Source organism: Drosophila hydei, unplaced genomic scaffold, assembly GCF_003285905.1.
Source record: "Drosophila hydei strain 15085-1641.00,03,60 unplaced genomic scaffold, DhydRS2 tig00000290-arrow-arrow-pilon, whole genome shotgun sequence".
Classification (NCBI taxonomy): domain Eukaryota; kingdom Metazoa; phylum Arthropoda; class Insecta; order Diptera; family Drosophilidae; genus Drosophila; species Drosophila hydei.
Genome location: NW_022045704.1, coordinates 48953 through 69091, shown reverse-complemented (window position 1 = coordinate 69091; position 20139 = coordinate 48953). Strand labels below are relative to the sequence as shown.

Genomic DNA, 20139 nt, shown 5'->3' with positions numbered 1-20139 from the left:
ATTTATTTGGAATCTACTCTGTTACGCATTTAATTCATTTATATATCTCATTTGTTTGCACAAAATAATAAAACTTAGCTATCTGAGCAAAACAACAGAGAGAGAGAGCAGGATTTTCATACTTAAATCTAAACAAGTATCTATGTTGATGTACTGTTGATGCAACGGTAGTGTATCCCTTGCGCACATGCGTAGGGTATGTACTCAGTCTGTCTTCCACAATCGTATATTTACACAATTCATATACATATATATATTTTTGCATGTGGGATGTTATAGAATGGGCATATGGGATGCGTGATCTCTGATGTTTTAGAGTTCATCATGCTGCTGCTCCTCGTCGTCCTCATCGACATTGCTGCTCGTCTCGCTGCTACCCTTGACCTCATCGCTGTCATCGTCATCCTCATCGAACTCAATTTCCTCATCCAGTGGCACGCCCAGAGTCTGACGCATCATACGTTCAATGCTGTCGGCAAAGTCGGAGGTCTCCTGGAGCATGTAACCGGAGCGCAGAGTGGAGGTGCGGAACATCATGACAGCCATATTCTTTGCCGTTTCATCAGCCTCATCGGCTTCGACGCGACGCAACAATTCACGCATCAGCGGATGTCTCGGATTAATCTCTAATGTTTTCTTCTGATTCAGATAGTAGCTACGCTGGGGATCATCGGCCTTTTGATGGGCGTTCGACATGGCTAGACGCTCCATGTTACCGGTCCAGCCGAAGACGCTGGCCACCAAAGCGCATGGCGAGTTGCTTAGACGCTCCGATACTTGGGCCTTGGCGATCTCGTTCTTGAGAGCAACATCACTCAACCATTTAACCAATGGCTCGAATGTGGTCTTCAATATCTCAAACTTCTCTTTGCTTTTCTCTGACTCGTTTAGCTTGAAGCCTTCCTTGGCAACATTCTGGAATTTCTTGCCATCGAATTCAGGCAGTGCAGATATACAATATTCATCAACGGCCTCGACCAAAAACAGCACCTCGTAGCCCTTGCTCAACAGACGTTCAACGAATGGCGACTTCTCGACCTCACCACGGTTGGCTCCGGCAATATAATAGATGTGCTCCTGCTTGGACTTCATGCGCTCCACATACTCGGCCAGCGAAGTAACGCCCTTGCCATTGGAGCTCTGGAAACGCAATAGCTTAGCCAGACGTGAACGATTGCTGGGATCCTCCATAACGCCCAATTTGATGCTGCGACGAAAGAGTTTTAGTATATTTTCTATATGAATTGAATTGCTTTAATTGTACTTACTTGGTGGAGAACTCCTTCCAGAACTTCTCGTATGCGGCTTTGTCGATCTTCTTAATCATGTCCAGTACCTTGCGCACCAGTTTCTTCTTGATAACCTTGATCAGTTTGTGCTGTTGCAGAGTTTCGCGGGAGACATTCAATGGCAGGTCATCAGAGTCGACCACGCCGCGAATGAAGCTCAAGTAGTTGGGCATCATGTCGTTGAACTCGTCAGTGATGAAGACACGGCGCACGTAGAGCTTAATGTTGTCAGATTTGGTGCCGTAGCGGTTGAAGGACTCCGATGGCTGAACCTTTGGAATGTACAGTAAACTCTTGAAGGTAACCTCACCCTCGGCTACGAAATGTGTTTGGGTTAGGGGTTCACTTGAGTCCTTGGTCAGACTCTTATAGAATGCATTGTATTCCTCTTCGGTGACTTCGGCAGGCTTGCGTGTCCAGATGGGTTTGCTATCATTGATCAGCAGCCAATCCCAGATGGTCTTTGAAACCTTCTTGGTTTTGGGCTTATCCTGCTCGTTATCTTCCTCAACCTTGGCATCTTCGTCAGCATCCTCGACATCATCTTCGGTCTTAGTGGCTTCAGGTGCTTCATCCTCGACAGGCACCTCCTCATCGACAGTCTTGCTGGACCACATCATGATGGGGAAGTTAATGAACTGCGAGTATTTGCGAATCAATTCACGAACGGTGTCTTCCTCTAAAAAGTCCTGGGCCTCGTCCTTAAGATACAGCGAAATGATTGAGCCACGCTTAAGCGTATCGCCACGGGGATCTTCTGTAATGGAGAAGCTATTGGCATCCGACTCCCAGACGTACTGCTTGTCATCGTTGTGCTTCGTGGTGACCACAACACGATCAGCGACCAGGAAGGCCGAATAGAAGCCCACACCAAACTGTCCAATCATATCATTCAAATCCTGACCCTCCGATTTGCTCGGATCCTGCATTTTGGCCAGGAAATCCGCCGTACCAGACTTGGCAATTGTGCCCAAATTATTAATAAGATCCTGATGGGTCATGCCAATGCCCGAATCCAAAATGTGCAGCACTTTGTTCTCCTTGTCAGCCTTGATTCGTATGTGCAATTCTGGATTTGATTCAAGCTCCTTACGGTTAGTCAGCGCCAGCAAACGAATCTTGTCAATGGCATCGGAGGCGTTTGAGATCAACTCACGCAAAAAGATCTCCTTGTTGCGATACAGGGAGTTAATAATCAGCTTCATCATGCGATTCACCTCGGTTTGGAATGTAAACTTTTCAGCCTATTCAAAAATACGAACATAAAAATATCCATTTAATAAGGGCAAAAAAACCGAAATAATTAAAGATTAAATGGTATTCATTAGTCGATCACTTCTGATTAGATATGGCTAATTTGTGAATGGGGGCGTATATGCATGTATATTTATATATATATATATATATAGATACACCCATTCACACGTGTGTGTGCATATGCACTATTAAATAAGCATAAGGTATTTGCTAGTCGATCAATCACTGTATACAGAATTGAGCATATTTATGAATGAGGTTTGTGCCTCTGTATATTTATTAATGTGTGATTAAGTAAATATATAAATATAAATATATGTTTGTGCGTGCCTACCTTTTCGCGTATTTCTTTCAGCTGCGCCACATTGAGACCATCCAGTTGAATAGCTTCTTCTTCGCGCTTTAACGTTTCAGCATCTATAGTAAAATTTATATGTATATATGTATATGACTAAGGTATTTGTATGAAGATAAGGGGCGTAAGCATGGACAACGGTAAAAAGTTAACGCTGACGTGTACAAAAGAAAACGGCTGCTGACCGGCAGGGGGCGTATACGCTCTGACTCTTACCTGTTCTAGAGCCTTCCTTAAAGGCACCCATATCCAGATCTATCGTCTCGACGCTGTCCGCTTCATCAGCCACAATCTGATTTATGCCTAATATCGCAAAAATTCCCATAATATAAATATATTTGTTTAAATTAAAAACTAGGTTAAAGTGCCGGCAACAAATTTGAAGCGTGGCATTGCAATGAAATATGTATGTACCTGCTAAAAGCAAAAGGCCGAGCAGCAATAACTGCTTCATATTTATATTATTTACAACTTGATTGATAAATCGTTTTAAATTGCCTTCTGGCCACGTCAGTTGAACGACTTCAGATCACCACCAGAATCCGTTGTAACTAACTACCCACGTCAGAAGTTGACCGACCTAACGCTTTTCGCACACAAAAATGACGCCGTCGCGTCGCAGACAAAGCATATAAATATGGTGCAAGAGCGTTGCCAGCTTACGAAAAGAACAGTTATTTTATAGTTACAAGACTTGCGCTAACAATGTTGTTCACAAAATATGTCCCACACGGCTTATTTTTTGTTAATTTTTTGAAATTAAACAATTAAAATGAACTATTTGTGCTGCTTGCAACAAATTAAAAAAACTATACTATATATACATCGGAATATAAATATCGAAATATTTTATTCAGGGCTGGTAAAGTAGACAGGGCAGGGTAGCATTCGATAACGGTCAGTTCAAGCTGTTTTTGACATTTCTTTTTAACTGCGTTCTGCTCCCATGCTCACATACACACACACACACGCACACACGTGCACTTAGCTCAACTCGCAAGCACGATTTGAGATTTGTAGTTGGCTAAAAAGTTAAATGATTTTACATACATTCAGCATTTGTGTGAGTTAGTTATCATATATATACCAAATACAATATATATTTTTTATAATTTAGTTCATCTTCTAGAACACATTTTATAGAATGCGCCACGGCAGCAGCGCACAGTGACAGCAGCAGCAGCAGCAGCAGCAGTAGTAGTAGAAGCAGCAGCAGCAGCAGCAGCGAGACGCTCGAGTGCGAGCGAGCAGCAACAAAATCGGCAACGGATAGCAACATTTCATTGTTGTTCGTCGTGTGTGGAGGTGGTGCACCCGTCAATTATAGTTTCGCGTAGTCCTATACATCCGCCGTCCTCTACTTACATACACACCTACACATAAGACCGCTAGCACGAAAAAGGCCCGATACCGTGTTATACAACAAAATTATTAGTGTGCAAATTAAAGTACGCCGGCAATCGATGTGAACTTGTCCTTCAACTTCAACCTAGTTACGTGCCCCCACAACAAATTCACCACAAATAATAATACCAACGCTAACATTAAGCGTACGCGTGTGTGTGTTTATGCACTTGTTTTAGCGTGTGTGTGTGTGTGCGCGCAACGTAAGGCAATATCATCTAAAGTGCGTGCTCGCGCTCGCTTATCAGCTGCTCGCTGGTGGCAGTACCCATAAACTCGCTGCGAAAGTTGTGGCGAAAGGCAGAAGCGAAGAGAAATCACACTGTCAAAGCAAAAGAAACGCCAATAACGCAAACGCCTGCTCACAAAAATTTTTTTTTGTTAATTGTAAAAGAGATTCTGTTAAGAATTTTATTTGGGAAACCAAAGTCAATTCCAAATTCCAACAGAGGCCAACGCTATGAATATGGATGACTACGAATCGCTGCCGACGACCAGCGTCGGTATTAATATGACTGCTGGCGCGCTAGCGGGCGTATTGGAGCATGTTGTCATGTATCCGCTGGACTCTGTTAAGGTGAGTGTGTGTCAGTAAATGTGATGGTGATGTTGGTTTTCACTTTTCCAATGAATGCCAAAAGCTGTGTATGTAATCGAAGTACTGCATAAACATAACGTACATAACCTCACAATTGTGCATATCTTAATAGTCGTTTGTGTGCGTGTGCTTGTGTGTGTGTGTTAGTGTTTTCGTCTTATGCGTCGGCATAATCGTGATGTAATTTCTTTGACTTTTGCTGCTCAGCAATGCGCGCGTTGCTCGCCGCCCCACCCCACCCCCAAAATCACCTCTTATTGGGAATTCGGATTCCAATTAGCTCAGCTCTACTGAGCTTAGCTGAGATGATTTATCTGTGTCACGCTGACCATATACTTGGTTAGTTTCCGCTTATCAGTCACGTTCTGGACGGTGTTATAAAACATATATATATTTTGACAGATAAGATTAGCTTTCATTTATGCAGCGTCGGTAGCTAAGTCACGCATTATGATATAATCTAATAGGGCATAGATACAACAAAATATTAACACTAGAGTTATAAATACGTCTAGAGCTGCCAGGTGTCAAAGTCTGTTCAATTTCACAATTTGCAATTATTCAAACCACTCTGTGTATGTATGTCGGTCTGTCGGAATACTGGCGTTCATCACGACAATGAGAACAGTTGCAAATGATATCAATGTTTACGTTTTACATGGTCTTCTGATTAGCTTTTTGATGACTGGCGAAAAGAACAGAGCAAATAGTACGCACTTAAGTGCAAGACTAAAGAATACCCTATATAAACACAATGTTAAGTAGACTGAAATTAGTATTTTTAGCGTATAGATCTTAAACACATACTGAACTATGAGAATTAGATAGAAAGGCTGCCTTTGCTATTAAATATTACCTAAAATTTTCCTAAACTTAACATTTCTCAAGAGTATAAATTCTTTTAGATATTTTTATAGTTTCCAGTCAATTGAGAGCTAAACACATACGTGCTTGGTGCATCCATCTATTTGCGCACTTAACCATGGAACGTCATTGCGGTTGCTCGCATTCGTGTAAAAGTATTATCTTATTAATATGCATATATGCAAAGTTTTAATATATATGTGTGAGCATGCACTCGGCATGGCTGATTCTTCGATTCAAGAAAATTATTTACTCGATTGCGAGTACAACATTCATTTGGCTTGCCGAGCCGAACGATTATTGATTTTCTCAGCGAAAACAAGAAGAAGAAGAAACAAGTAAAACGATGAGCACAATGCTCGTTCACTTAGGCTCAAAGCAGCCAATATTTATATTTATAAAAAGTTTTCCGATTTGCTATGCCCAAATGGTCGGCCCATATAGTTTATAGGTCTTACTGTAGAAAATGTTAACGCTGATCTAACAGCTAGATTTTGTGATCCTAGAGCTATAATGTTGACAGATATCGGGTTTCTCATTTTGCCACGCCTCCAGTGTGGTGATGTACTATATATGGTATATGTTTACTGATATCTATGATGTTTCTATGTTCCATATAGAAAGTCCAAAAGACTATTGTTTGTTTGTTTGACAGATATCCACACTTCATGCCATTTGAAATTCTAGCTAAAAAACTGATATAGATACTTTTTTCATGATCTGCCACAACCTCGGGGGGCATTGTTAAATCCCCGGCTGTAGCGCTTATGTTTACATATATATGTTAATTCCTGATTACATTGCAAGAGCTGTTAACTGCTTAGCGTTCATAGAGGCAGACGAATTGTCGGACGGCTAGCCAATATACTCTGTTTAATTTAAAAACGAGTTTAAAAATAATATTTCCGTTTGTTGTATTTTTCATATAAATATGAACGATCCATATTTGACGGCGGCTGGCAATTAAATGCCAAACTAAAGCTGGCTAGGGATTCCCGGCGTCATCAGCAGACGACGAGTAATCATATATTCATATATGTATATAAATATATACGTATATATATATATAGGTATTTATTGTCACGCTGTGACGAGCTTTTTTCTAGGCGTTACGACACATTCCGAGAAATACTCAATTGAGCGACAATTAAACAAACAACTTTGTTGTTATTACTGTTGCTTTTGCTCGTTTTAGTTTATAAATAATTGTATTAATTTTTTTTCATTTGCTGATTTGGCATTTTGCTTATCAAAAATGGCTTTATATGGCACCCCCAGCTGGGGGTAAACTTTTGGCTTGTCTATGGTTATTGAAAGAAGCATCTGTTGCAAGGTGAAATGAAGTTGTTTTGGTGTTTGGTCTTAGGATCGTATCGAATGTACAGATAATGTAAAGATAAATATGTTGATAAAAACGTTTATATTTATTTATCTTTTAGATATATGATATATAAATACAAACCTTTGCATGAGGCTTAAACTATTTTATTTGAACACAACTGTCAATTAAGGTGGATCAAATTTCAGAATACATCTGTAATATCTATTGCTATGGACAACTGGACAACTTAAAGTGCTTTGTTGTTGATTAATGATTTCTATATAATTTGAGAATATGCAAACACTCAATGCAATGTGCATCAACAAGTGTATCTTTTATAATCATATATTTATATAATAATCAGACAATATATGTGTATATAATGTCCAGCCACTCCTTAAAGACTTTGTTTTTAATTAAAAACAAATTCGTTCGATCATCATCGAACACACTCGATGTGGCTTTTGGCTTGGAAATTGTTGATTTTCATCACCTTGAGTTGGCTTCTCGCTGACGCTGATATCGTTGTTGCTTGATAGCGCGGCCGTTTACTTGATATATATGTACTATAACTATATATAAGTATATATAATTATATTTTTTATATATATATATATATATATATGTATATATTTGTATGTGTAGGGTGCTTTGTGAATAGATAAGTTGTTAGCCATTGTTATAGCAATGGCTTAATCTTATCGTATTCGTGTCGCGCTCTCTGTTTGCTGCGTCTCGTCTCTGTAATTTATATGGCATGGGATGCTGTCAAATCATAAATGGAAAATTACTGGAAAATCGTGTAGAGCTCGATCTCGTTTGGCACTAGCAAAACTGTATCGGCATTGTGCCGCACTATTGGTTTTCCAAGAAATCTGTTGATCCCTTTGTATTCTATATGCTAACTGAAAAATGTACTGTGCGCTTAAATGAGACTACATAGTATTTATTCTATTATATTGCTTTTGAATTCTGAGAAATATCACGTAGTTTTTATTTCTGATAGTATTCTTATCTTATATATTTTCTTGGAACTCAAGATCTTTTTAACGCCACTGATGCTATAAAAATGTGCAGTAGATCGACCATCTGTTTATAATTCATCTATATTCATATTTTCCACTTCAATTTATTATTTAGCTACATTCAATGAGTAACTCGTGAATAATATAATTTTGCTGTTGAAATTTGCACTGATCTGTAAATAACATGAATGCACCGTTACAGTAGAATTGCTGTTGTTCACATTGAATTATTCTGCTACTGCAGAATTGCTGTTAATGATAGCGTTTCATAAAGCTGTTCATAACATTGATGTAACATGTTACAGTCCGAGTTTTTCTTCGCGACACACTGTTAGTAACAGAATTGCAATTTAAATTTGATAATTAACATAAAACATTTATAATTAGATAAGTATTGCAATTTTCAACAAATTTGTATCATTAAATTGACGTATTTATAACATATATTGATCTCTGATCTTTACAGACACGCATGCAGAGTCTAACGTCGCCTACGGCGCATTTGAATATCATGGCTACGTTACGGAACATGATCTCGCGTGAGGGTCTCATGAGGTATGCATTTAGTTAAATATATATTACATATTCTATTATTTATGTGATTATCCTATTTGTTTCTTATAGACCTGTACGTGGAGCTAGCGCTGTGGTACTAGGCGCTGGACCTGCTCATTCGTTATATTTTGCTGTCTATGAAATGACAAAGGAATCGTTGACGAAATTCACATCGCACAATCATTTGAACTATGGTGCGTTGCAGCTAAACTTACCCATTTGATTGATTGAGTTAATTATGGTTGAGTTTGCCTTGGTTTTTAGTGATTTCCGGCTCGGTAGCGACGCTCATACACGATGCCATTTCCAATCCCACGGACGTAATTAAGCAGCGCATGCAAATGTACAACTCGCCATATACCTCGGTTATACGCTGCATGCGGGACGTGTACCTCAAGGAGGGCATGGGTGCCTTCTATCGCTCCTACTCAACGCAGCTGGTCATGAATATACCATATCAGACTATTCATTTTACAACATACGAATTTCTGCAGAATATGGTAAGCTCAATATATATATAAAGAGTTGACAAAGCGGAAAGAGCTTAATATTTTGCATAATTCATAAAGTTAAATGTGGAGCGCAAGTATAATCCAGTTGTGCATATGGCAGCTGGTGGTGCGGCTGGTGCAGCTGCGGCGGCTGTAACGACGCCACTGGACGTGATTAAGACTCTGCTTAACACACAGGAAACCGGACTCACCAAGGGCATGTTAGAAGCTAGCCGAAAAGTAAATAACCAGCGTGCAATTACTGTAGAGATCAGCTGTGACTAATTTGAATTGCTATTACTTGCAGATTTACCGAATGGCAGGAGCTCGAGGATTCTTTAAGGGCATAACGGCACGTGTGCTGTATTCCATGCCCGCCACAGGCATCTGTTGGTCCACGTACGAGTTCTTTAAATTCTATTTGTGCGGCTTGAAGCCAGAGGAGTATAAATCGTCAATTACGGGCCGATCTGAGCTGGCCAAACCTAAGCAAAATACCGAGTACGTGCTGCCCAAGAGTGAGCCAGAAGAGCAAGCTGAAGATTTGACAGATCTAACGGTCAGGGAGGTAACAACGATTCATCAGCCGGCCCCACCTAGTGTGAATGCATCCGGTGCCATTAAGACGGTCTGTGAGCTATCCACACGAACCGCTGCGCCCACCATCAATATGCATACGAGGCACACTGAAGTGAAGAATCCATATGACCGGGGCTTCTCCAGTACGTAAGCTGGTCACGTTAACAGCAGCGACTAAAATAAGCGTAGCTTTTAGTTAAGAGAGCAGCCGGAATGGAGAATAATATATGTATGTAAATATTTGGTGGAGAATGAGGAGAAGACTGCGATGGTGTCGGACACGGCGTTTGAAACGCTTGGCGACTGCCATTGCCCGTTCTCTGCCCTTCCTTCTGGCTGTTTCTGTTTGAATATTCGGCGTGGAGTCGGTGTGAGAGTTTTATCACTCCATAGTGGGAGGTTAAATTGTAGTTGTTGTTGTGCACAAAACTCTTGCTACCCCCTCCTCCCCCACACACACAAACACACCCATACACACCCACATATTTACACACACACAAACAAACATACGATACAGTCATCTGCGAAATTCTTGTTAAAAATACTGATAATAATATTGTATCTATGTTACTTGAAAATGATGAGAGGAAACCTACATGTAAAATACTATTACCTAAAATTATGTATTACTGCGATGATTTTTTTAAAACAAATTTAAAAGTATATATACATATATGAATATATTTATGTTTATGTTGTTAAAGTAAAAACAAAATGCAAAAATGCAAGAAACATAAAGCGCAATGCAAACAATACAAAAACAAAAACTTCTTTCGCTGGAAAATTAATTGATTTGTAATCAAATTACAATTAAAACAAATACAATTTATGCTGTTACAAAAACAACAAATTTTCAATTAGTTTCGATAAACAACTGCTTATTGTACCACATATGTATGTATGATCCCAGATGGTCCCAGATGTTGTCCCTGGCTAACCGATCCAATGGTTGATTGTGACTCCCAATTGTTAAAGTTGTATTATTATTAATATTTTTTTGTTTGTTTAACCCATGTACCAGTTAATCAATCTATTGATCAATACTCTAATGTACCAAAGTTTTTAGGCTAAAAAGAGAAGAAAAAAGAGTTCAATTCTGTAGATGGCGTCACAATCGAACAGCCGATCGGGCCGCGGACTAATTACTATATAAATATATTCCCCCACATGCAAATACATCATACTTATGTTTATTATTTGTTATTCTGATTTACTACATTTTATATATATATAAATCTATGTATATAAATGTGCACTTGCTATTTATAAATGTAATCAGTAGCCCTTTAAATTAATACATTTTATTGTTAAACAATGGAAGAGACAAACAGCAACAAAAAAGAGATAAACCATGGAGAAAACAAAACCCCGCAAAAATAATTAAATGACTATATAAAAAACAAACTGTTTTATGTCAAATGCAACAACAACAATTGCCTTTTTATTATCAATTATGTTTTGTTTTTACATATTTATATTTGATTTGATTCGCGACTTTAGTGTGTGAAGCACAAGCTAGAGGATTGAATCCAGGCCACGACGACGCGAACGCTGCGATAAGAGTGGTCGGGGCTTATAGAGATCATCATTCGTATAGCGCTGCTGCTGGCACAGCTTCTGGCTGAGACGTCTGCCCGACAAATCACCTGTGAATTTAGATATAAATATATCAGATTATATATGAGTCGAGTTCTATTTAAGGGAAAGGCTTTAAGGCTACAATTGGAATGTGTTAGATATGCTGGAGTCTTACCCAGTTTTAGAGCTCTAGAGAAACTATATAATGTGCGATTTATGGATTTAGGGTTTATGCGTGTGGAGGGCATGTGAAGAGAAAACAAAGGCAGATATGTACAGATAGATATATTCATATAGTAGTTATATAAATGTATATGCAGATAATTGAAATTTGATTAGTGCCCTCAGAGAGCTTGAGGCTTTTATTTGCAGTCCATTTTTACTTACCCTTTTCGAGCTCTTCGTTTTCCTTGGAATTGACGCTAATCTCGGATGGTGTGGGCGATGTCTTTGCATCATCGCGACGCGTTCTTTTAGCTTTGGCATTGGGACTGCCTGAGCTGCTGCTGCCACTGCTGCTGGCATTATGTTGGTCTTTGGAAGAGGATGCCTCGCTACTGAGACGCCGCTTACTTAGGCTGCGACGCGGACAACTTGTCTCCCCGAGCTCACTTAAAACGTTGACCAACTGGCGTCGATCCTTAATATGTTGCTCAATCAGCTCCAGACGCACTTTAAACTGCTCAGCATCCTCCTCGAAATGTGTAATACTGTCGCCAACTACTTTCACCTCAGACACATCCTCTGAGCTTATGGCTTCCTTAATGGGCTCTACATTTTGTGGCTCAGTAACAGCAGTAACATCAGCAACAACAGGAACATCAGCAACATCAGCAACATTAGGAACGTCAGTAACAACTGCTGCCGTTTTATCTTCAGGCCGCGGGCAAACCTCTTCAGGTATTTCCTTAATGCTTTCGGTCTCTGTTGGTTCCTTTGCAACCTCAGTTTGTGGGTCAACTGGTTCTGTTACTGGCTCCACTGCTGTAGCCGGCTCTACAATTGGCTCTGGTGACTTGACTGTAGGCGCTATACATTTTGATGTCAGCGGTAGCTCAGCCGCTTGCTTTGCCTCACTTTCGGTCGCTTCGGGCTTGGTACAGTCTTCCGTTGGTCTTTGCGCTACGCCTGCGCCGTTCAGTTCAATGAAGCTGACCGTCGATTCTTGCAGCATGTCGCTAATGATGACCACATTGGTGGCAGGTACCAGATCAGCCGAATCATTGTTACTCGGTGTCCCATTGGTGCCGTTTGTACCATTACTCTCTGCTGGCTTGCTTCCATTTTGAACTGTTGTTTCTGTGGTATTCTCTTTAGTTCTACTATCAGCTGTGTCCGCTTGGGATTTACTGGAGCTGCCAGGTGGCTCATCATTCGAGTCATTGCTATGTCGTTTTTGTAGCTTTGCTTTGACTTCGTTATGATCGTCTTGGATTACTGCTGCTATAGAATTGGAGGCGGAATTGGAAGTGGAATTGGAGCTGGACTTGTTGCGATCTCGTTCACGATCACGATCTCGTTCACGTTCACGTTTTGAGTTGGACGACGAGCTACCGCTACCGTTGTGGCTACGACTGTGATGGCTATGACTGTGGGTTTCCCTGCTATCACGACTTCTGTCCCGATCGCGATCCGAGCGCGACCCAGATGAACTGGATTTGTGTTTTTTGTGCGTGGATGAGGAGGATTCGTGACGTGTTGAGGAACGTTTAGAGGAGGAGGTGGAGTCATGATTGCTTCGGCTTGACGTGCTTGTAGTGGAGCTCTTGTCATTTTTTGTACTGCTGCTTCGATGCTTAGAACTGGATGAATGCGTTGAATGGGACGAGGAGTGTTTCGAGCTGGAAGATGTCTTGCTGCGTGACTTATCATGATCACGCTCACGTTCCCGAGACTTTCGCCGCTGTTTGTCATCTGAGCGTGTGTGTGATTGTGAATGCTGACGTCTATCCTTGTCCCTTGAGTGCGATGGCTTCTTCGTTTGCGAAGACGAGGAAGCGGAGGCAGGCGATGCAGTCAATTCGATAGATTTGGTAATCTCATCTTTAATGTCATCCAATAAAATTGGAGTTGTAGCCGTTGGTTCAGGCTCTTCTGTCTTTGCATCTTCTGTAGGCGGCAATTCTGGTTTTATTTCTGGCACTAGCGGCTCTTGCGGTAATGAAGGGAGCTGAGGCGTTGCATCTTCTTTGGCTACCATTGGCTGCGAATTGTGTTTTGATTCCGTAAACAGACCAAAATTGCTCTCGGATTTAATGGGCTCTGGCGACGACTTTGGTTTTGTCTCTATGAGATTATCGCTGACATCATTTATATTGGCTTTCACCTCGCTCATGATGGCATCCTCAATGGAAAGCGCGCGCGTTCCACCATTCGAGCAATCTGAGAGCGAATTTCTGCGTTCAGTTCCTGAAATTAGAATACGTTTAGAATTAATAAACGACTGTTGTATTTCACTTGGCACCAACCCTCGAATGTGATGGCATCCTGCTTGATATCAAAATGCAACTGTCGACCACTGTTGTCGCTTGCATCGCTCGAGTTCTCATTGAACTTGGGCATTTGCGCTTCCTCGGACATGCTTGCAGCAATGTTCGTCGTCAACTGGACGCTGTTGTTGGTGGACGACTGCTGCGGTGCGTCTGTAGAAGCAATGGTGAGGCGACTATCGCTAGATACCTGCGACAGTTGTGAGGCTTGCGAGGCGCCAGCGTCTCGCGAGTCATTGGCTAACTCCTTGACATCCTTGACCGAATCGGATGTGTTTAAGGATGCATTGTTTGTGTCTTCCTTAATGCTGCTGGCCGGCTCAAATGCAGGTGAAGTAGCATCATCCTCATCGAGAATATCATCCATATCTACTCCAGGTGGCAGCTCATCGTCTTTGCTGTCATCTTTAGCATCAGACTTGACAGTTGCGCGATCAGAATCTGGACTGATCTGCTCCAAATCTGTGGGTAAGAGGCTAGCGGTTGTCTCCACCTTAAGTAGACTGCCACCATTCATATGGCCAAGGCCATGGCCAGTGTAGGGCGGCAAGGGCGGCGCTGGCAACAACGGCGGACGTGGCGGAGGGTTTGTGGGTGGTGGTGGTGGGGTAATGCCTAAGTATTTATAAGCAATACTCTCGATTTTGGGCTCAAATATCGTGGCTACCTTTGGGTTGACCACTTGATCCACTATATGATCTACGCCCTTATCCAGCACATCGGAACTGCAAGCGCACGAGTTATATGTATATGCATGTATAGTAAGAAAACATCTCGATATGCATTGGCACTTACTCTAGCAAATGTTTTCGAAGTCTTTCCCTCAGCTGCACTTTGTTTGTATCGGGCGTCCAATGTTGTTTGCCCAGAAATTCATTTACAGCAGTCTCCACACGATTTCGTACATTCTGGTATGCAGGCTTTGTGTCCACATCTGCCAGGCAGCAATTGAAACGAAACTCATCAAAGACTCCCTGCGATTTGACTTCTTCGATGAGGGTCTTTACAAAATTGTCCATTTTTTGTGGACTCCACTAAATGAATTAAATTTTATATTTTGGATTAAATGTTTTTCTCAGATGTTATGGTGTGACCAGAGACAATTTATGTGAAATCGCCTTTTGTTTTGCTCTTTTAATAAAATACGTATTTTACACTGACCAGTGCATGTATTTGTACAGCACTGGCTAAGAGCTGTTAAGCAACAGCTGCACTGTTATGTCTTTGTTCATTGTGTCAGCTGTTCAAATTCAAGAAAGTTACTCTTTTTTACTTTGCGATTCGTAATAAAATCCAGTTTTATTATTATTTTGAATCAAACTGCATTAATAAAATTAGGTCTAGTTTTTTGTAATAGTATTAATGATTGTTATTGAATTAACATTACTTGGCTCTGTTAATGTATTGCGGTATATGTTGATGTTTTGGGGTGACCACAGCTGCATGCTAATGCAACACTGTATGAAAATTTGGCGCAAGCAAGCGCTTGGTGTGCTTGGTATTATTTGTGCGCTTGTTATATGCAATCTGAATAATTAAGCAATTATAGTAATGAAATTAAGCGCAAGTAATACACACACAGACATGCAAAATGGTGGCGCTGTTTGTACAAAAACTGTGGCAATGGATAACGCGACTGCAGACACTACATCACCAACGTTAATGAAAACTGAATTGAAATCTTCAAACACAACTCAACGCTTTCCCGGAAATTTGTTGCTTCGAAATTTCATCAACGACGTCCAGTCGGCCACGGACAGTAGTGAGCAACACACAGAAAATGAACTGTACAACACAACAGAGCTGCGACAGACGCCGCCAGCAGCAGCGGTAGCAAAGACATCAGAAACTGAAGAAAAGCATCGAGTGAGAACACAAAAGAGTAAGTAGAAAGTTGGTTAATCGGAACAAGTTATCAAGGCTAATGAGTCTCTCTAGGAAAGCGCGACTTGATCAATTTGCAATCAAACTTGAGCCCCAAATACATTGGCTATGCCAATGCCAACTCGCCCATAACAGCAATGCCCGAAAATGTAGACAAAGTGCGCACAACACGCCGACGTAATCAACCTCTAAACAGCAGCTGCGATCTAAATGTTATAGATAGAGACAGCGACGTTGCTTCGCCCAAGACCTACATGACAGCAGTTGCCTTTATGAGTCCCATTGATAAGTTGCTCATCAAGAATGGCGCAAATTCACCCAACAGTACGGGCTTCGAGGCCGACGCTGAGGATGTGACACTGGCTAAATCAACCCGCAAACAGCTCAAACGCAAACTGAAACGTGGCCCAAAGCAAAAGAATAAAAAAACTCTTGCTGAGGCTGTAGTAAAAAAATCTAGTGCAGATCAAAGTGTAGAGGAGCAAGTGCAAAATGCAGAGGCACAGGAAACGAGTCCTGTCCAGCCTGAGTTATCAATCAAAATTGAGCCGATGGAAGAGGATGTGGAACACAAAATATTTCAGACTGATAATCAAATTGATGTTGTACCAAAGCTAAAAACTGAAGACATGAAGAATGCACACCACAGCCAGGTGGAATCCACGGCAATCGAGATCGAGCCATTGAAATCACCACCAGATCATATAGAGTCTGCCAACAATAGCGAACAATCGATCAAGTCACCGTCATCGATTAGCTTAGATAGTGCAAAGGGATCGTCAATTGTCACCGATGCAGGCTGGCCCACCTACCAGGTGGGCGATCTCTATTGGGGCAAGCTGTTTACCTATTGCTACTGGCCCTGCATGGTCTGCCCGGATCAGTTGGGTCAGATTGTGGGCAACCTACAAGCACATCCTCAACGCAAGTCAACGGACAGTGCGCCCGGAGCGCCAATGCCCATACAAGTGCATGTTCGTTTCTTTGCCGACAATGGACGGCACAATTGGATAAAAGCTGAGAATCTATTGCCGTTTGCCGGCCTCAAAGCATTTCAGGAGCTGCGCGAAGAGGTGCGCATCAAGCATGGTCCCCGTAGCACCAAATACCGCCAAATGGTGGCCAAACAGAATAAGCTGCTTGTTTGGCACCAAGCCATCGAGGAAGCAAACATTGTTGCTCAGCTGCCCTACGCAGAGCGTATGCAAAAGTTCTTTGACATCTACGAATCAACCATGTAAGTAGAAGCTGTAAATAACTTTATCAGTTACTAACTTGAACTTTTTGCTTCCTTCAGCACTCAGAACAGGAAGAAACGCAAGCAGGCGAGGTCCGTGCGTCACGACACATCTGATGTGGGCAGCAGTCTGTATGATTCGACGGATAATTTGCTGGCTAAGTCAACGTCTACGGTACAGCAGGTGGCTGTCAAGCGAGAACGTTCCGCTACTCCGTTCAGTCCAGCTTACTCTCCCGTCAAGCACAATCATCAGAAACGTGCAAAGCGGCGCAAGCTCAGCGGCAACATTGAGGCCCAAGTGGGCTATACGTCTATAGCGGATGGTTCCTCGGAGAAAATGCAGTCACCCGATTTGATTAACTATAAGAATCCCGAGTTTGGTCAATTATTCGATGCGATCAAGGAATACGTTATGGTGCACCGGCAGGAGGAGAAGGTTGAAAAGGTACTGCTGGCGGTGGTCCGTAACATTTGGTCACTAAAACAGCTGCAGTTACGTGAGTTGGAGCGAGATTTAGCGAATGGTGATGCAGAGCTATTAGGATCGGCTCGGCTGGGCAAAGAACGTGGTCGCGGCGTTGGCACCATAAAGCGTCTCTCGAATCGTCTAAAGACCATGATGCTGCGACGCAGTCTAACGCCCGTTGTTGCACCCAACGGAACTGTAGCTACATCTCATGCAACACCACATACTCCTGAGTTAATGGAGCAGGAGCGACCGCTTTCTGAGCAAAACAAAGCGAAGAAACCTATTGGCAGAGCTATTGAAGAAGTGGTCGAGGATATACTGCAGTTGGACCGAAAGTATCTGTTCCGTGGCCTAAATCGTGAGCCAGTGTGCAAATATTGCTACGAGCCAGGGGGCGATATACAACGCTGTTCCTTAAACTGTAACAGTTGGTTGCATGCCACGTGCCTGGCACAACAAGGAACTGCTATCAGCAAGTCCATGAGAACTCAAAAGGCAATCGGCAACACGCCTGAGCCCTTAACCAGCTCGTCGCCCGTTTTGGACCTGGAGCTACCGACGACAACGCTAGCTAAGCACATAACTGGCGATGAAATTAGAGAGGAGCAGGAAGAGGAGAAGGAGCCACTTATATGCCGGGAGTGCGCCACTGGCAAATCGAATGCCTGTTGCATATGCCATCAGCAACAATTGCCAGCAGGCTCGCCGCAAGCTTCGCCAAACAAGCCCGAGACTGAGGAGTCGTCTGCGACCAGCAAGCTGTTCCATTGCAGCCAACCCATGTGCAACAATGTGTTCCATGCCAGCTGCTGTAAATATTGGCCGCAGGCGAGCATCAGCAACTCCATCACACGCTGCCCGATGCACGTGTGCCATACCTGTGTCTCGGAAGATCCCAGCGGCAAGTATCAGCAGCTGGGCAACGCCAAGTTGACGAAATGCGTCAAGTGCCCGGCCACTTATCATCAGGACTCACGTTGCATTCCAGCCGGTTCGCGCATGCTAACCGTCACCCATCTAATCTGTCCCAGACACAACATTGCTAAGGCGGATGCCAATCTTAATGTGCTTTGGTGCTACATATGTGTGCGGGGTGGCGAGCTGGTCTGCTGCGAGACCTGTCCCATTGCGGTGCACGCGCACTGCCGTAACATTCCAATCAAGACCAACGAGAGCTACATCTGTGAGGAGTGCGAGAGCGGACGTCTGCCATTGTATGGAGAGATCGTGTGGGCCAAATTCAATAATTTCCGCTGGTGGCCGGCAATCATATTGCCGCCCACTGAGATACCCAACAATATACTAAAGAAGCCGCATGGAATGAATGATTTTGTGGTGCGCTTCTTTGGCACCCATGATCATGGCTGGATATCGCGTCGACGGGTTTATCTGTATATTGAGGGCGATACTGGCGACGGCAACAAGAGCAAAACGTTAATGTCCAAACGTTATACGGCCGGCGTCGAGGAGGCGACACGCTTCCTCAAGATCATCAAGGCGAAGCGACAGGAGCTGGCCATTGGTCGATTAAGTGGGAATAAGCTTCATCCGCCGCCGTATATCAAGATCAAAGCCAATAAGCCGGTGCCGCCTGTACGGTTCGTCTACAACGAAGAAGATCTTAACGTCTGCGAGTGTAAACCGGGCAGCGAGCATCCTTGTGGGCCCGAATCTGGCTGCCTTAATCGCATGCTCTACCATGAATGCCATCCGGATTACTGTCACGCGGGCAGCCAATGTGAGAATCAATTGTTTGAGCTGCGTAAATCGCCACGCCTCGAGGTCGTCTACATGAACGAACGCGGCTTTGGCCTGGTCTGCCGGGAGCCCATTTGCGAGGGTGACTTCATCATCGAGTATGTGGGCGAGGTAATCAATCACGCAGAATTTCAGCGACGAATGGCGCAAAAGACTCGAGATCGCGATGAGAACTTTTATTTCCTGGGCGTAGAAAAGGATTTCATCATTGATGCGGGACCCAAGGGAAATCTGGCACGTTTCATGAATCATTCCTGTGAGCCAAACTGTGCGACCCAAAAGTGGACAGTAAATTGTATTAATCGCGTTGGCCTCTTCGCCATCAAGGACATAACAGAGGTAAGGCATATATGATATGCTAAAAATATGAAAACATATTTCAATTTCGATATCTTTCTAGAATACTGAGCTCACCTTCAATTATCTATGGGATGATCTTATGAATAATGGCAAGAAGGCTTGTTTCTGTGGAGCAAAGCGTTGCTCTGGCGAGATCGGCGGCAAGCTAAAGGAGGAGGAGATTAAGGTAAGCAAAAAAAATTGAACTAAACAACAATTTGACTACAACATGCTGTGTATGCAGGAGACGAAATTGAAGCAATTGCCACGGCACAAAGGCATTCGAATTCACGTCGGCGCGCCCAAAAAGAAGGCAGTAAAGAGGGTTAAATCCAAACACATCAGTGCAGATAATGTGCCCATAACGGAATCAACAACGGATACTGCAGATACCACTGATGCTGGTGCTGGTGCCGGTGCTGCTGCTACTAATGTTACTGCTGCTGCTGGTGCTGGTGCTGCCGATACTACTGCTGCTGTTGCTGCCAAGGAACCGTAGTGTAATAGACATGATTATAGTTCATTATTTTATATATATATATATGGCATATTTGTTGCTTATTGATTATTAAATTTTTTATACATAACTCATTAAATATCGCCAGACTATGGACGCTTCTAAATTTATATATATAATTTATTGT

General features: G+C 42.5%; 4 protein-coding genes across 6 annotated transcripts; 2 read left to right on the top strand and 2 right to left on the bottom strand.

Annotated features, from left to right (window-relative positions):
• Nucleotide 1: 1 nt before the first annotated feature.
• LOC111603246 (endoplasmin) lies at nucleotides 2-3526 on the bottom strand. The gene is made up of 5 exons (XM_023320753.2): nucleotides 3316-3526; nucleotides 3118-3204; nucleotides 2881-2963; nucleotides 1269-2533; nucleotides 2-1207 (listed from the first exon to the last, which is right to left on the bottom strand). Exons 1-5 carry the CDS (start codon nucleotides 3353-3355, stop codon nucleotides 313-315), a joined length of 2370 nt encoding a protein of 789 aa, XP_023176521.1. The 5' UTR covers nucleotides 3356-3526; the 3' UTR covers nucleotides 2-312.
• A 325-nt stretch (nucleotides 3527-3851) lies between these two features.
• On the top strand, nucleotides 3852-10352 carry LOC111603238 (mitoferrin). 2 transcript variants are annotated; one of them, XM_023320744.2, is made up of 7 exons: nucleotides 3852-3964; nucleotides 4031-4882; nucleotides 8580-8668; nucleotides 8738-8862; nucleotides 8933-9168; nucleotides 9238-9399; nucleotides 9467-10352. In XM_023320744.2, exons 2-7 carry the CDS (start codon nucleotides 4766-4768, stop codon nucleotides 9887-9889), a joined length of 1152 nt encoding a protein of 383 aa, XP_023176512.1. In that variant the 5' UTR covers nucleotides 3852-3964; nucleotides 4031-4765; the 3' UTR covers nucleotides 9890-10352. The 2 variants fall into 2 exon arrangements, with proteins under 2 accessions (XP_023176512.1, XP_023176511.1); XM_023320743.2 differs by having other exon boundaries at nucleotides 4019-4882.
• An 827-nt stretch (nucleotides 10353-11179) lies between these two features.
• On the bottom strand, nucleotides 11180-14930 carry LOC111603284 (hyphal wall protein 2). 2 transcript variants are annotated; one of them, XM_023320798.2, is made up of 5 exons: nucleotides 14601-14930; nucleotides 13785-14530; nucleotides 11704-13725; nucleotides 11492-11514; nucleotides 11317-11384 (listed from the first exon to the last, which is right to left on the bottom strand). In XM_023320798.2, the coding sequence occupies exons 1-4, from the start codon at nucleotides 14822-14824 to the stop codon at nucleotides 11498-11500; spliced, it is 3009 nt and encodes a 1002-aa protein (XP_023176566.2). In that variant the 5' UTR covers nucleotides 14825-14930; the 3' UTR covers nucleotides 11317-11384; nucleotides 11492-11497. The 2 variants fall into 2 exon arrangements, with proteins under 2 accessions (XP_023176565.2, XP_023176566.2); XM_023320797.2 differs by lacking the exon at nucleotides 11492-11514 and having other exon boundaries at nucleotides 11180-11384.
• Nucleotides 14931-15234: 304 nt separating this feature from the next.
• Nucleotides 15235-20131, top strand: LOC111603264 (probable histone-lysine N-methyltransferase Mes-4). Its single transcript, XM_023320776.2, has 5 exons — nucleotides 15235-15687; nucleotides 15744-16926; nucleotides 16987-19495; nucleotides 19557-19682; nucleotides 19740-20131. The coding sequence occupies exons 1-5, from the start codon at nucleotides 15357-15359 to the stop codon at nucleotides 19992-19994; spliced, it is 4404 nt and encodes a 1467-aa protein (XP_023176544.2). The 5' UTR covers nucleotides 15235-15356; the 3' UTR covers nucleotides 19995-20131.
• Nucleotides 20132-20139: the final 8 nt, after the last annotated feature.